Here is a 14,842-nt window from a genome sequence, read left to right as displayed (position 1 = left end):
ATTCTATTTGCTTTCGTAATAACCTGTTGTACCTGCAAGCCAATTTTCTGCGATTTATGCACAAGCACTCCCAATTCCCTCTGCACAACAGCATGCTGCAATCTTTCACTATTTAAATAATAATCTGCTCTTCTATTATTCCTTCCAAAGTGGATAATCTCTCATTTACCAATGTTGTATTCCATCTGCCAGACCTTGGCCCACTCAATTAACTTATTTATATCCCTCTGCAGACTCTCCACATCCCCTGTACAATTTGCTTTTCCACTCAGTTTAGTGTCATCAGCAAATTTTGCTACACTACACTCAGTCCCCTCATCCAAATCATCAATGTAAATGGTAAACAGCTGCGGGCCCAGAACCGACCCCTGTGGCACCCCACTCACCACAGACTGCCAACCGGAGAAACACCCATTTATACCAACTCTCTGCCTTCCACTGGTTAACCAATCGACTATCCACGCCAATACACTTCCTCCGACTCCATGCATCCATATCTTCCGCTGCACTCATTATGTCCTCAAAGAACTCCAGTAAGTTTGTCAAACAGGACCTGTCCTTTCTGAATCCATGCTGCGTCTGTCTAATGGAACCACTCCTTTCTAACAAGCCTAGAGTTCTTTGAGGTGGTGACCAGGCATGTAGGTGAGGGTAGTGCAGCGGATGTGATCTACATGGATTTTAGTAAGGCATTTGACAAGGTTCCACAAGGTAGGCTTATTCAGAAAGTCAGAAGGCATGGGATCCTGGGAAGTTTGGCCAGGTGGATTCAGAATTGGCTTGCCTGCAAAAAGCAGAGGGTCGTGGTGGAGGGAGTACATTCAGACTGGAGGATTGTGACCAGTGGTGTCCCACAAGGATCGGTTCTGGGACCTCTACTTTTCGTGATTTTTATTAATGACCTGGATGTGGGGGTAGAAGGGTGGGTTGGCAAGTTTGCAGACGATACAAAAGTTGGTGGTGTTGTGGATAGTGTAGGGGATTGTCGAAGATTGCAGAGAGACATTGATAGGATGCAGAAGTGGGCTGAGAAGTGGCAGATGGAGTTCAACCTGGAGAAGTGTGAAGTGGTACACTTTGGAAGGACAAACTCCAAGGCAGAGTACAAAGTAAATGGCAGGATACTTGAAAGTGTGGAGGAGCAGAGGGATCTAGGGGTACATGTCCACAGATCCCTGAAAGTTGCCTCACAGGTAGATTGGGTAGTTAAGAAAGCTTATGGGGTGTTAAGCTTTCATAAGTTGAAGAATAGAGTTTAAGAGTCGCGAGGTAATGATGCAGCTCTATAAAAATCTGGTTAGGCCACACCTGGAGTACTGTGTCCAGTTCTGGTCGCCTTACTATAGGAAGGATGTGGAAGCTTTGGAAAGGGTACAGAGGAGATTTACCAGGATGCTGCCTGGTTTAGAGAGTATGCATTATGATCAGAGATTAAGGGAGCTAGGGCTTTACTCTCTGGAGAGGAGGAGGATGAGAGGAGACATGATAGAGGTATTATATATTAAGAGGAATAGATAGAGTGGACAGCCAGCACCTCTTCCCCAGGGCACAACTGCTTAATACAAGAGGACATGGCTTTAAGGTAAGGGGTGGAAAGTTCAAGGGGGATATTAGAGGAAGGTTTTTTACTCAGAGAGTGGTTGGTGCATGGAATGCACTGCCTGAGTCAGTGGTGGAGGCAGATACACTAGTGAAATTTAAGAGACTACCAGACAGGTATATGGAGAAACTTAAGGTTGGTGGGGGGGTATACGGGAGGCAGGCTTTAAGGGTCGGCACAACATTGTGGGCCAAAGGGTCTGTACTGTGCTGTACTGTTCTATGTTCTAAATGTTTCGCTATTTCTTCCTTAATAACAGCTTCAAGCATTTTCCCAACTACAGATGCTAAGCTAACTGGCCTATAGTTGCCCGTCTTTTGCCTACATCCCTTTTTTAAAAAGTGGCATGACATTTGCTGTTTTCCAATTCGCCGGGACCTACCCAGGGTCAAAAGAGTTTTGATAAATTATTACCAACGTGTCCACTATAACCTCCGCCAATTCCTTCAGCACCCTGGGATGCATCCCATCAGGACCAGGGGACTTACCTACCTTCAGGCCCTCTAGTTTGCTCATCACTATCTCTTTAGTGACAGTGATTTTATCGAGGTCCTTACCTCCCATTTCTTCCAATAACAACCTAGGGGTCTACAGACTCCTTGGCTAATGGTAAGGCTCCATGGTATAAAGAAGATTCTGAACCACTGCTTTAGAGACAACTCTTTAGTTTTCTCCAAAATAATCATCTTTGTTATTAGCTGTTGAATTACCGTTCTATCCTTTTGATTGCAAGTTCAGACAATAACTCCTATTTATTCTCCAACAGCACCTATAGCCTTTAATATAATTTCATTTAGCAACATTCCTTAGAGCATATACATGTATTGTTTGCCAAGAGACCCATTGTTATCCCTGTCAAAGCAACCCATTTGCTATGCAAGGTACTGACCAGATCCTCACCAGCATAGACAACTCCACTACATATACATGACGATCATTAGACAAATACTATATTGGTCTCTACAAATCAAAACCAAATACTTTTGTTTGTCTGCAACTGACAAGGCAAGTAGTGAGCATGACTCTGCTATAACCTGGTGCAGCTGACAACATCACAGATCCTATCCCAATACAGAGAACTATATCCATATCAACAAATATTATTGCCAATTGACTAATATTCAGTGGAGTGAGTTGCATTTCATTAAAGCTTCTTCCCAATGTCTCAGCAAACCCAATCCCTCCAGCCTCTAACCCTCCTCTTCTATACCCATGGAAATGCATTTTCTTTTTAATTCAGCACCAACTTGCAACTCAGTCCCAGTCTTCTTAAAAATTTAGAAACTTAATTCAGCACCACTTTGCAACTTGGGAAAAGTTAGAGAGCAAATTAATCAGAGTGGGAGATCCAGGTGGAGGAGATCAGTTTGCTTCCTGTTTGTTAGGGAAATAAGTCAGAAGCTGCTTTCTCTTCTGAACACTTTCACATCTCCCACGCTGCTGTCTGAGGGTCAAGTACCATTTTAGCTGGCTTGATAAGTTGGCTGGCAGTGGGCGGGGAGAATGCTGGGCACATGTCAGAAACAAGGAATCTCCAGTTCTGTAACTGCATCAACTGCCCCCTTCCATCATGCATGACACTCCAAACACACACTCACCCCCTTGCAGCCTTGATTTCTCTTGTGTCTTGTGAAGTTGAAAGAATATTTCCATGCCAAAGTCATTCAGTTCTCTCATACGAGACATCACCTCATGTGTAGCCCAGGAAGGCAAAGTGAAATTGTGAGTTTTCTGCCAAAGTAGGATTAAAATACAATAAAGTACATGTATTAGAGGTGAGCTTTCAAATGCATCTGCTAATCCATAAGATCTGCTTTTGATAGTGAATTATTTGTGAATAGTATTATTGCAAACCTAAGCAAAAGGAACAGATGAGAGGTCGTGGTAAAAGGGGGAAGGGAAAGTGGAGGTTGAGAAAGATAAGTATTTGGATGCAAGCTGGGTGGCTGAAATTATTTCACTCATTCCAGTGTACTGTGTGAGATTTAGCTCAGAACATTAATGAGTGACGGCCAAAGGTTGGTGTCAGGTCAGCTGATCAAGGTCACTGTAAGTAGCAAAATCTATAGCATGCCCTTGGGGCAACTGAGATACTGTTGTAGAGTCAAGCTTCATTTCCTCAATGTAAGCAGCTTCCTGCCACAGGCTGGTGAGACAAACAGCAAGAGGGCCTGCATGCACGGACACAATACGCACCTCACAAAATAGAGTGTCGTAAACCTCCCATTCATTGTGTATCGTCACCTTCATCTTGGTGTTATTGGATACCATGTTCAGAAAATCCTAGATGGAATCAATGATGAAATGTCAGAAAGTGCAGCAATCCATTGTTTAGTAATGGGGAGGGGGGCCTCAGAGAGGTCACTGTCATATTTTGCTTCATTCGTGGAAAATGTTGCCAAGAGGATCAACAGTAAAACTCACTTCACAAGAGGAAGATCACAGAGAGGATCACAGTTAGCTCACCCATCAGTAAGCTGATCCATATACCTAGTCAACATACTGACCCAGACTCAACAGCCTCTTAAAAATGCTAACATTTCCTTGGTTCTGTGAGGGAATTAAGAACTAGCCCAGGTCAGTCAAGAGGGAATTAGTTACTAGGTTAGTCAGTACTGAACGGGAAACCAAATAGGCTGGTTTAGTAGTTGCTTCTTTCATATGGATTTGTCCTGTGTATTCAGGATCAGCACTGTCCTTTGCCAAAAATGCTGGAATCAGATTGTTTAATCATTGACTTTGATGACATGAAATGTGTTGTTTTGCAGCAGCAGTACTGTGCAAAAATCACAAAATTAATAGTGACAAAATAACGCAAAAAAGGGATAGTGAGGTAGCATTCACGTTCTGTTCAGAAAACTGATGGGGATGAGATGGGATCACCGAGGCTCCAGACTCCAATATCACCTCTCTGACTGAGGTCGCGTTCACGTTCTGTTCAGAAAACTGATGGGATGAGATGGAATCACCGAGGCTCCAGACTCCAATATCACCTCTCTGACTGAGGTCGCGTTCACGGACTGTTCAGAAAACTGATGGGGTGAGATGGGATCACTGAGACTCCAGGCTCCAGTATCACCTCTCTGACTGAGGTCGCGTTCACGGACTGTTCAGAAAAGTGATGGGGTGAGATGGAATCACCGAGGCTCCAGGCTCCAGTATCACCTCTCTGACTGAGGTCGTGTTCACGTTCTGTTCAGAAAACTGATGGGGATGAGATAGAATCACTGAGACTCCAGGCTCCAGTATCACCTCTCTGACTGAGGTCACGTTCACGGACTGTTCAGAAAAGTGATGGGGAGGAGATGGAATCACTGAGACTCCAGGCTTCAGACTCCAGTATCACCTCTCTGACTGAGGTAGCGTTCACGGACTGTTCAGAAAACTGATGGGGAGGAGATAGAATCACTGAGACTCCAGGCTCCAGTATCGCCTCTCTGACTGAGGTCGCGCTCACGGACTGTTCAGAAAAGTGATGGGGGTGAGATGGAATCACTGAGGCACCAGGATCCAGTATCACTTCTCTGACTGAACTGCCAACTCCTGAACATGTCATCAGCACTTAAATGCCAGGTGCTCAAAACACACAACTCACATCTCAGGAATGCATACACTGCTTATAGCCAATTAAACTTAAATTTGGAAGCAAGATTACTTTGAGAATAGGAATATTAATATAGGAAGGATCTCACTGCGCTGTATTAGGTGCAGAAAAGATTCCTAAGAATGTTACCGGAACTGGGCTGGAAAGTGTGTGTGTGTGTATGTGTGTGTGTGTGTGTGTGTGTGTGTGTGTGTGTGTGTGTGTGTGTGTGTGTGTGTGTGTGTGTGTGTGTGTATGTGTGTATATATATATATATATATATATATATATATATATGTATGGATTGGCTGGGATTTGCTCCCCACCAGACGCAAGAGGCTGAGGGATAACCTTATATAGAATTGTATAAAACTATGAAGGGCAGAGATAAAGTGAATTTGTCAGTCATTTTCTTAGGGTAGGGGAGTTTAAAAGTAGAAGGCATCGATTTAAGACCAGAGAGAATGATTTGAAAGGGATTTGAGGGGCAACTTTTTCCACACAGAGAATGATGTGAATAAGAGTGTGCTGCCAGAGAAAGTGGCAGAGATGGGTACTATTACAAATTTTAAAATACATTTTGCAGGTGCATGGATAGGAAGGTTTAGAAAGGCATGGGCTAATCACAGGCAAATGGGACGAGTTCAGGAAGATAATTAGGAAGCTAAAGAGCCCAACTCTTTCATTCTGACATAACTGTCTTGCTGTACAATTCAAATACTGTAATGCAAGAAACATTGTGGCTGGTTTGTGCACAGTAACCTCCCTAAAACAGCGGTGCAATCATAAACATCGGGTTTTAGTAACATGTGTATAAACAATAATTCAAGAACTTTAGACGCACCCTTCTGCTTTTTGAAATAACACAGCTGTCTAAGCTCACCTACTGGGGTGAGATTACGAGGAGGCGGCTGGCATGTACACAGACTTGACCAAGACGGGATCAAAGTTCGAAATAAAATTTATCAGAGTACATACAACACGCAACCCTGATATTCTTTTTCTGTTGGTATTCTCAACACATCTATAGAACAGTAACTGTAAACAGGATCAATGAAAGAGCAAGAGCATAGAAGACAAACTGTGCAAATGTAAATATTAATAAATAGCAATAAATAGCGGAGCATGAAATAAGATAAAGAGTCCTTAAAGTGAGACCATTGGTTGTGGGAACATTTCAATAGATGAGTGTAGTTTTGTTTGAGGGGTAGTAACTATTCTTGAACCTGGTGGTGAGCCCTGAGGCTCTTGTACCTTCTACCTGATGGCAGCAGCAAGAAAAGAACATGGCCTGGATGGTGAGGATCTTTTGAGTCCTGCTGAAGGGTCTCCACAACCTACAACTTTCAAGCATCCTGCAACTTATGTTCTCAGTATTATTTACTTCATTTAAAAAAAAAATTATTTGCCCAATTTGTCGTCTTTTGCATTTTGTCATAATTTCTCACAATTTATATTGTATGCCTTGATTTTCCTTTTAATGCTGCAAGAAAATGAATCTCAAGATATATATAGAGACAAACATATTTTCATAATAAATTTACTTTGAATAAATTTCCTCTGAACTTTGATATCTGATGAATACAGATGAAGTTGTTAATATAAGCAAACCTTTCTACCTTCTCTAATCTTTAAGCAAGGACACTTCAGTGCCACTAGGTGGCTTGTGATAGTTGTGGCCTCATACTAGAATAGTAACAAGTGTGCAAATATCTTTGGTAATGTACAACAGAAGCAGTGCAAGGAAATAAATGGTGGAACTGCATGGGTTTCAGACGACACAGTTACGTGAAAATTCCATAAGGTTAACGTGATCCAGAGCAGCGAATTGGCATTTTAACTTATCAGAGCACTGAGAGCCACCAGGGAGAAAGGAATCTCATTGCTTCCATTATAATATCAGGTAGGGGGCTTCAGGGGGCAGTGAAATGGAAGGAGATAAGGTTTGGATTTATGGTTGAAGTCTGAAGAAACTTTTGATACTTTCTGATAACTATTCACAGGAAGTGAATAATTATTCATAGTGCAGGAATGGAGAGACAATTAAAAGGAGCACTGGAGGAGTTTACACTCACAGTTGGGAGGAGATATTAAACCACAATTTTCACCACAATTTACAAAAGATGAAGTCACACAGCAACAGTGAGAACGAGATATTAAAAACAAAAGAACAGACAGTCCTCATGCTAAAATACACTGTGATATAGTAAAATATAATAACTGTAAGAGACACATTAAAGTGTATTCTTTAAAATAAAACAAACCGTGTGAAAATTGGATTCAGTGTCATAGAGCAGTCTATTGCAGATGGAGAATCCTGTACAGGCATGTAATACACCAAGGAAGCTGATTCATTTATTCATCTCCTTTCCAGGACTAGTGAAAACAATCCACCAAAAAGAGGTGGCCACAACTAGACAGGTGATGCTGAATCACTGTCCCAGAAATATAAAAGGAACTTTTGCTCTTCTCCTCCAGAGCAGGGAAAAGAACATTCTATGTTAAGTCGGCAACTGAAAAGAGGTGGACTGTTTCATTTACAGATGTCCCCGGCTTTTTGAACGCTCGCTTTACGAAACCTCACTGTTACGAAAGACCTACATTAGTACCCTGTTTTCGCTAACTGAAGATATTTTCACTGTTACGAAGAAAGGCAGTACGCGAAAAAAATCAGCGCGCAATAAACACCGTGCACCCCTAGCAGCCGCTCTCCCCCGGATTCGGAACTGCATTCTCGCCGGCATTGCTTAAACACGTGCCTGTGAGCAGCCGTTTGCAAGATGAGTTCTATGGTATCAGAAACGCCTGAAAGACACTTAGTGTAAAACTAGACATAATTAAGCGTTTTGATCGTGGTGAACGAAGTAAGGACTAAGTGAGTTTGGCTTGTGGAAGCTGACGAAGATGATGTTGAAGAGGTTTTGGCATCCCATGACCAAGAACTGATAGATGAAGAAGCTGATGCAATTGGAAGAGGAAAGGATAACAATCGAAACCGAATGAGTAATGATAAAGTACGACTTAAATTTTGAAAGGGTACGTTGGTTTAAGGCATATTTGCAGGATGGTTTGAGTGCTTACAAAGAACTGTATGATATAAAAATGCACGAGGCTCAGCAGTCAAGCAAGCCTTCCACATCAGCCACAGCAGACGACGAACCTTGACCTTCGACATCGAGGCGGGCAGAGATAGAAGAAGATGAGCTGCCTGCCCTGATCAACGATGAGATGACACCCCAGTGTCCCACCACCCAGGCCACAGACAGATACCGATTCGCGGAGAATACAGCAGTAGCCGGGAGGCACACAGCACATCTTTAAGAAAAAAGCCGAAATAAACATGCTAATTAATTAGGTACCGCCCGACACGTAATTGTCGGTCCAGCTCAGAGGCGATGCAATCGGCACTGATCTGGGTCGACGATTACATGCCGGGCGGCACCTAATTAATTTGCTTGTTTATTTTGGCTCTTTTCTTAAAGGTGTGCTGGATACGTCCCGGCTACTGCTGTACCACTGCAGGCTTCGTGGCAATGTATTGCTCGGTGGCCTGGAGGGTGGGGGCCACTGCACCACCCAAACTCCGACAAGTCTAACACACCATCATCAGTGTGCTCTGCACTTTCCCAATTCTGGTAAGTGATATTACACTGTACATACATTATTTCTACTTTATATCAGCTGTGTATTTTTACGTGTTATTTGGTATGATTTGGCAGCTTCATAGCTTAAAGGTTACTGGAGAGCACATGCGCTGTGTTTTTGCCGACGGTGCTTGCATGAGATTTTCGCTACGGAGAACAGTGCCGGCAATGATTGTGGAAAAGTATCTCTACTTTACATAGGCTGTGTATTTATCATATCATTCCTGCTTTTACTATATGTTACGGTTATTTTAGGTTTTATGTGTTATTTGGCATGATTTGGTAGGTTATTTTTGGGTCTGTGAATGCTCACAAAATTTCCCCATATAAATAAATGGTAATTGCTTCTTCGCTTTACGACATTCCAGCTTACGAACCGTTTCATAGGAACGCTCTACCTTCGGGTGGCAGGGGAAAACCTGTATCTGGCATATCAATCTATCAATCCAAAGGACAAATATTGCCTCAAATATGCATGACCTGTGGCCCAACATGAATAGTCATGCAGAAAATCCAGAAATTATGTACTTAAATTCCAGACCACAAATTTCAGGATGTCTACCAAGGAAGCAGCTTTGGTGTTGTCATTAAACGGAGACTGCTAGTGTCTCAAATTTGAATGTAAAAAAGACTCTAAGGCATCGTTCAATTGCAAGTAGCAAACTTCTTCCTGGTGTTATGGTGAACAGTCAGCCTTCAAACTTTGGATTTTGACGTGCGATGGGATTACAATTTGTAAGTGGATGTCACATACTACAGCTAGACTTTGTTACAAATGCCCCATACTCACCATTTATTGTTCAGTAGTTCTTACCTTTCTCCTCCAGTTAGCGCCATCAATTTCAGCATTCATTTTTTCCCCCACTTTCTATCCAAGTTGATGAACTTCCCTCTCCAGTTCTCAATCCCTCTTTCCCTTCATCCCAATTCTTCTTTCCCTAGATTCTTACATTTCCTAGTTATGGTGAAAGGTCATCCATGAAACAAATTCAGTTTCATTCCCAAACAGCTTGAAAGGTTAAAGAGTATTTTTAGAATGTTTTTACAGCACTCAAGATGCTGATGGAGCTGGTGGAATATTCAACAAAAAAATGCCCCGTCCTAGAAAATAAATCAAACATGGTAGGAGTAGAATAATAATAAATAAACAGTCCACTGGAATGCTTTCTTAAACATACAAGATCATAGGATTATAGCTGTCTTTAAAGTATCACCCAATGCATTTCAGGTGGAGGTTTGTGAGAGAGGCTTAACTGATCCTTTGGCTTCAGGTAGGCAGGAATAGCTACAGGACACAAGATTAAAAAACAACAAAACAAGATTTTGGGTGAGTTGAAAGGTTTTGAAAACATGATTAAAAGGATAAAATGTAGCTGCAAATAAGTGGTTTGTTGAATACAAATGACCTTAGAAGAAATGTGGCATGATTAATTAGATCTTTAATTATGATTTGATCCTGATTTTCAGTTGGCCAGTAAAAAATAAGGAACTCAATTCAGGAAGCACCTGGAGGAAATCAAAATGAGAAATTCTACAGACACTGGAAATCCAAAGCAACACACACAAAATAGTGGAGAAATATGGATCAGGCAGCTTCTATGGAAGTGAATAAACAGTTGATGCTTATTCACAAAATACTGGAGGAACACAGATCAGGTAGCATCAATGGAAGTGAATAAACAGTTGTTGTTCATTCCCTCCCTCCCGGTGCTTACCCCTGCAAGTGGTCTAAGTGCTACACCTGCTCATTCACCTCCTTCCTCACCTCCCTTCAGGGCTCCAAACTGTACTTCCAGGTGAGGCAACACTGCATATGTGAATATGCTAGTGTGACTTATTGCACCCGGTGCTCTCGATGTAAACCTCTTCTACATTGGTGAAACCCGTCGAAAATTGGGGGACTGCTTTGTTGAGCATCGCCGCACAATCCGCCACACGCAGAACATTCCAGTGGCCAAACATCTTAATTCTGATTCTCATTCTGACATGATAGTCCATGGCCACCTCTTGTGCCAAGATGAGGCCATGCTCTGGGTACAGGAAGCAACACCATATATTCCACCTAGGTAGCCTCCAAACTAATAACAATTTCTCCCTCTGATTTAAAAAAAAAAATTCTCTCCCTCTCTCCCACCCCTCCTTTACTCCCCACTCTGACTTTTTACCTCTTTTCATCTTACCCATCACTTCCCCCGGGTCACCCCCTACTTTCCTTTCTCCTATGGTCCACTCTCTCTCCTATCAGATTTCTTCTCCAGCCCTAGACTTTTCCTACTCACCTGAGTTCACCTATCACCTTCCAGCTGGCCTCCTTCCCCTCCCCCACCTTTTTATTCTGCTGGCTTCCCCCTTCCTTCTCAGTCCTGAAAAAGGGCCATGGTCCAAAATGTTAACTGTTTGTTCATTCTCATAGATGCTCCCTGACCTACTGAGCTCCCCAGCATTTCATGCCTGTTCCTCTGGAGGAACTCAGCAAACCTCACTCATCTTTCTCCTCACTTTAGAACTGGATGATGCATTTCATATTTAACTATTTTCAGAGTACAATAATTACCAAGTTGTGATTTTTAAGCTCAATATTTGACTGGCTTCCTTGCATATGCTTGAGCAAACTAGTGATCACGTAATTTACAGGCGTCAAGGGGCTTAACTACAACAATGCCTACTTTATTTTAAAATCTACCTAATTGACTGTTTAAGTGCAAAGGGCATGAAGCATGTTGTATATTGTACAAGTGCAAAACTACTTGATCAAGCTGAAAATTTGCACATAATGCTCAGACACATATATGCATTAGATACTAATATGTTCATGACACGTCTTTGACACTTGCCGTATTTTTCTGTATTTTTTCGCGAACTTCTCTGCTGTTCATCGTCTCTTCTAGCAACTTTTGAAACCGGGGACAGTTTTTTAGTGGGAACTTGAGAAACTGGGGGGGGGGGGGTAAAGAAAACAAAACATATTCAAATATTCATTAGATGAAAGTGGCTAAAGACTTAAGTTATGCCAAAGTAAGCTGATGGAAGAACACACAAACCTGCCCTAAAGAGCAACCACCTACACCACCCCAGTGAGTATTACAGGATTAAGAATTATGGCACAAGGAATGGAGCACACATACTATAGTGAGAATAACCTTGTCCTATGGATAGTGTATCTCACGTTACCCCACAACATGAATCCTTCCACACTCAACATTGCTTTCCTTATACTCCATATGACACTTGCCTTGTCTTGTTCCACAGGCACTGTATGCACAGGAACTGGTTGCCACTTTAAGTCAGGATGGAAGACCTGATGCCCTTGCGGACGGTACAGACCCGCCAGATTCACCTGAGCACTCATCAGAGTCCGGTCAATATCTGTGCTCTGAACATAAACCTACAAAGAGAGAAAAATCACACAGATATATACTACACATGCTCTCAATAACCCAGCAGTTGGCTGACGTGGTAAAAGGAACTATGCCTAATACCTGTACACCTACACCCAAGAAAGCCCACTCAAAGGAGCTGAGACTGAGATCGTCCCAGTCATAGTTAGACCGCTCAAGGACAGGCTCTTTGGCCCACTTGTCTGTTCCATCCAAGTTGCCCACCTGAGCCTGTAACAGGCACTAAATTTCCCCACGTTTTTTAATACAGGTACCTGTCCAAATGTTGAAACTATATCCACCTCTACCACCTTTTCTGGTAGGACATTTCATTTACCCACCACCTTCTGCGGCAAAAGATGCTCCCCCCATGATCCCCTTTAAATCTCTCCTTCACACCTTAAGCCTGTGCCCTCAAGTTTTGGGCTCCATTCATTCCATTGAGAAAATGACTAGCCATTCACTTTATCTATCCCTCGAGATTTGACGTCTCTATAAAGTCACCTCTCTGCCTTATATATTCCAAGCTAAAAAGCCCCAGCTTAACCAGCTTCACATAATAACGGAAGCCTTTCACTCCTCCTATCATCCTTGAAAATCGTTTCTGAAACCTTTCCAGCTTAATAGTATCCTTCCAATAGCCGGACAATTATAACTGAATACACTTCTCCAAGTGTAGCCTCACCAACATCTTACACATTTGTAACATGAAGTCCCAACTCTTGTACTCAACACTGTGGCCAAAAGACTTCTTTACCACCCTGTCAGATGAACAAGCGTGGAATGAAGGGAGATGGACCACGTGCAGGCAAATCGGAGTAGTTCGATGTGGCATCATGGTTGGCATTGGCATTGTGGGCGTGGGCCTATTCTGGTGCTGTCAAATGTTCGATGTTCACTTTCTAGTTCCATTCCCCTCAGAACACACCCTCTGCTACCCCAACATACAGTTCTGTTCACTTTCCACACACGGTCTCAAGTAGCTCAACCCACAACTCATCCCGTAACTCCAAAAATTCTCCAGTTACACACTCACCAAATTCTAGCCTGAGCCCTTTGCATTTTGCTCCCCCTCCTCCCCCGCACCTCCAGTCCCTTTCTCCCACTTTCTCAACTGCCTCACCCCTGGCTCCAGTGTTCCCCTCCCCATTTCTCCTCTCCTATGCCCACCTCCCTCTCCCCTCTCCCACCCAGGCTCACAGTAATACCTCCCAGGCCCCAAAGCCCACACAACCTTTTGCCTCTTTAATCAGCTGCTCACCTCATGCCGGTCATAAGAGGAGTTGAGGAAGGTACTGTAGCGATGTCGTAAATACTGGCCCAGGGCATAGTGCTGCTTCATTCCAACCTACACAGCAGTGGCAGAAAATCCCAGCCGTTAACAGAGGAGAAAGAGCAGCAAAGGTAAAGACATTACTTTGATACTATAACTTTATATTAGTAAGCGGTCTCCCTGACCACTAACACACAAAATCTACTCCCCTCAGTTTTGCTTTAATGTCCTCACATGGATGTACTCACGCTTATGGGATTGTCTTTGGAAAAGGTGCTGCCACACGTGTGTTCACTCCCCAAATGCCGATTCTAGATTTGTAACATTCCAACAGTGAGATCCAGCTCAGCACCTGTCAGCTTGAAAACCCAAATCCAGTCCCACCTATTTCAGGGCCACTCCACCAGTAGCTTGGTAAATGTGTATAATGTATGAATTAGGCATCAACAAGACCTAGTTCTATCTCAGTAATTATTCATGGCCAACACAGTGACTGGGGTGTCAGAATAAGCCCCAGAGTAGATGGTGACTGCTTTAATTACCGCAGCTCAGACACTTATTGTGTGATACCGCCTGAGCAGTGCATCACACAGTAGGTTCACCTGCACTCCCAACACATCTGGAGCTGGCATTTGGGGAACGAACACGTGTAGCGGCACCTTTTCCAAAGACAATCCCATAGAGGACAAAAAGCAAAATTGAGCGGAGTAGGATTTTGTGTGTTAATGATCAGGGTGACTAGATCATAGTTACTAATATAAAGTTATAGTATCAAAGTTCAAAGTAAATTTATTAGCAAAGAATATATATGTCGTGGCAGCCTGCACATGCAGGACTCGAACCGCTATTGGGAGCTGCGGGCAGACACGCAGTAGCGTGTTTGGAACTACCCGCTCGGGGCGGACCTTCCAGGGACAGTGACGTCACGTCCACCCCGTGGGTCGCAGGGGCCCCTGGGAGGGGAAGATTTAAGCGCGCGATTTTGAATCAAAAAGGCGTTCTGAGTTCAGCTCTCTCTGCCTCATGGTGTTTCTTTAGTAGCGTGTTTGCACGTGACTACATTGGTGACCCCCCAGCGACTCAGCAACCAGCCATGAGTTTGAGCAACTCGCACAGCGCAGTCTCTCTGAAGCTCCTGACTTTCTGGGCCACTCAGCCCCATGTTTGGTTCGAGCAAGCTGAGGCCCAGTTCAATATCAGAGACATCACGGCCGATGCCACACGGTACTACTACGTGGCCAGTACGCTCGACCAGGAGACGGCAGGCCGGATCATCGACTTCCTACGCCAGCCACCAATGGAGGACAGGTACACTGAGCTTAAGGCGCTCCTGATCTGTACCTTCGGGCTCTCCCGCCGCGATCG

The 14,842-nt window shown here is 43.4% G+C and overlaps 1 protein-coding gene across 3 annotated transcripts in view; it reads right to left on the bottom strand.

Annotated features, from left to right (window-relative positions):
• The window catches only part of LOC140205043 (lysosomal acid phosphatase-like), an 87,002-nt gene that overhangs the window by 49,153 nt on the left and 23,007 nt on the right, over positions 1-14,842 (bottom strand). For all 3 annotated transcript variants that reach the window (XM_072272135.1, XM_072272133.1, XM_072272134.1), the window contains exons 3-7: positions 13,466-13,552; positions 12,060-12,212; positions 11,662-11,760; positions 3,797-3,883; positions 3,199-3,331 (exon numbers count right to left, since the gene is read on the bottom strand). In XM_072272135.1, the coding sequence (XP_072128236.1) occupies positions 3,199-3,331; positions 3,797-3,883; positions 11,662-11,760; positions 12,060-12,212; positions 13,466-13,552 (559 nt within the window). The remainder of the gene's footprint in view (positions 1-3,198; positions 3,332-3,796; positions 3,884-11,661; positions 11,761-12,059; positions 12,213-13,465; positions 13,553-14,842) is intronic.

The sequence above is a fragment of the Mobula birostris genome, chromosome 11 (genome assembly GCF_030028105.1).
Source record: "Mobula birostris isolate sMobBir1 chromosome 11, sMobBir1.hap1, whole genome shotgun sequence".
Lineage (NCBI taxonomy): Eukaryota > Metazoa > Chordata > Chondrichthyes > Myliobatiformes > Myliobatidae > Mobula > Mobula birostris.
This window is presented reverse-complemented; position numbering and strand designations above follow the sequence as displayed.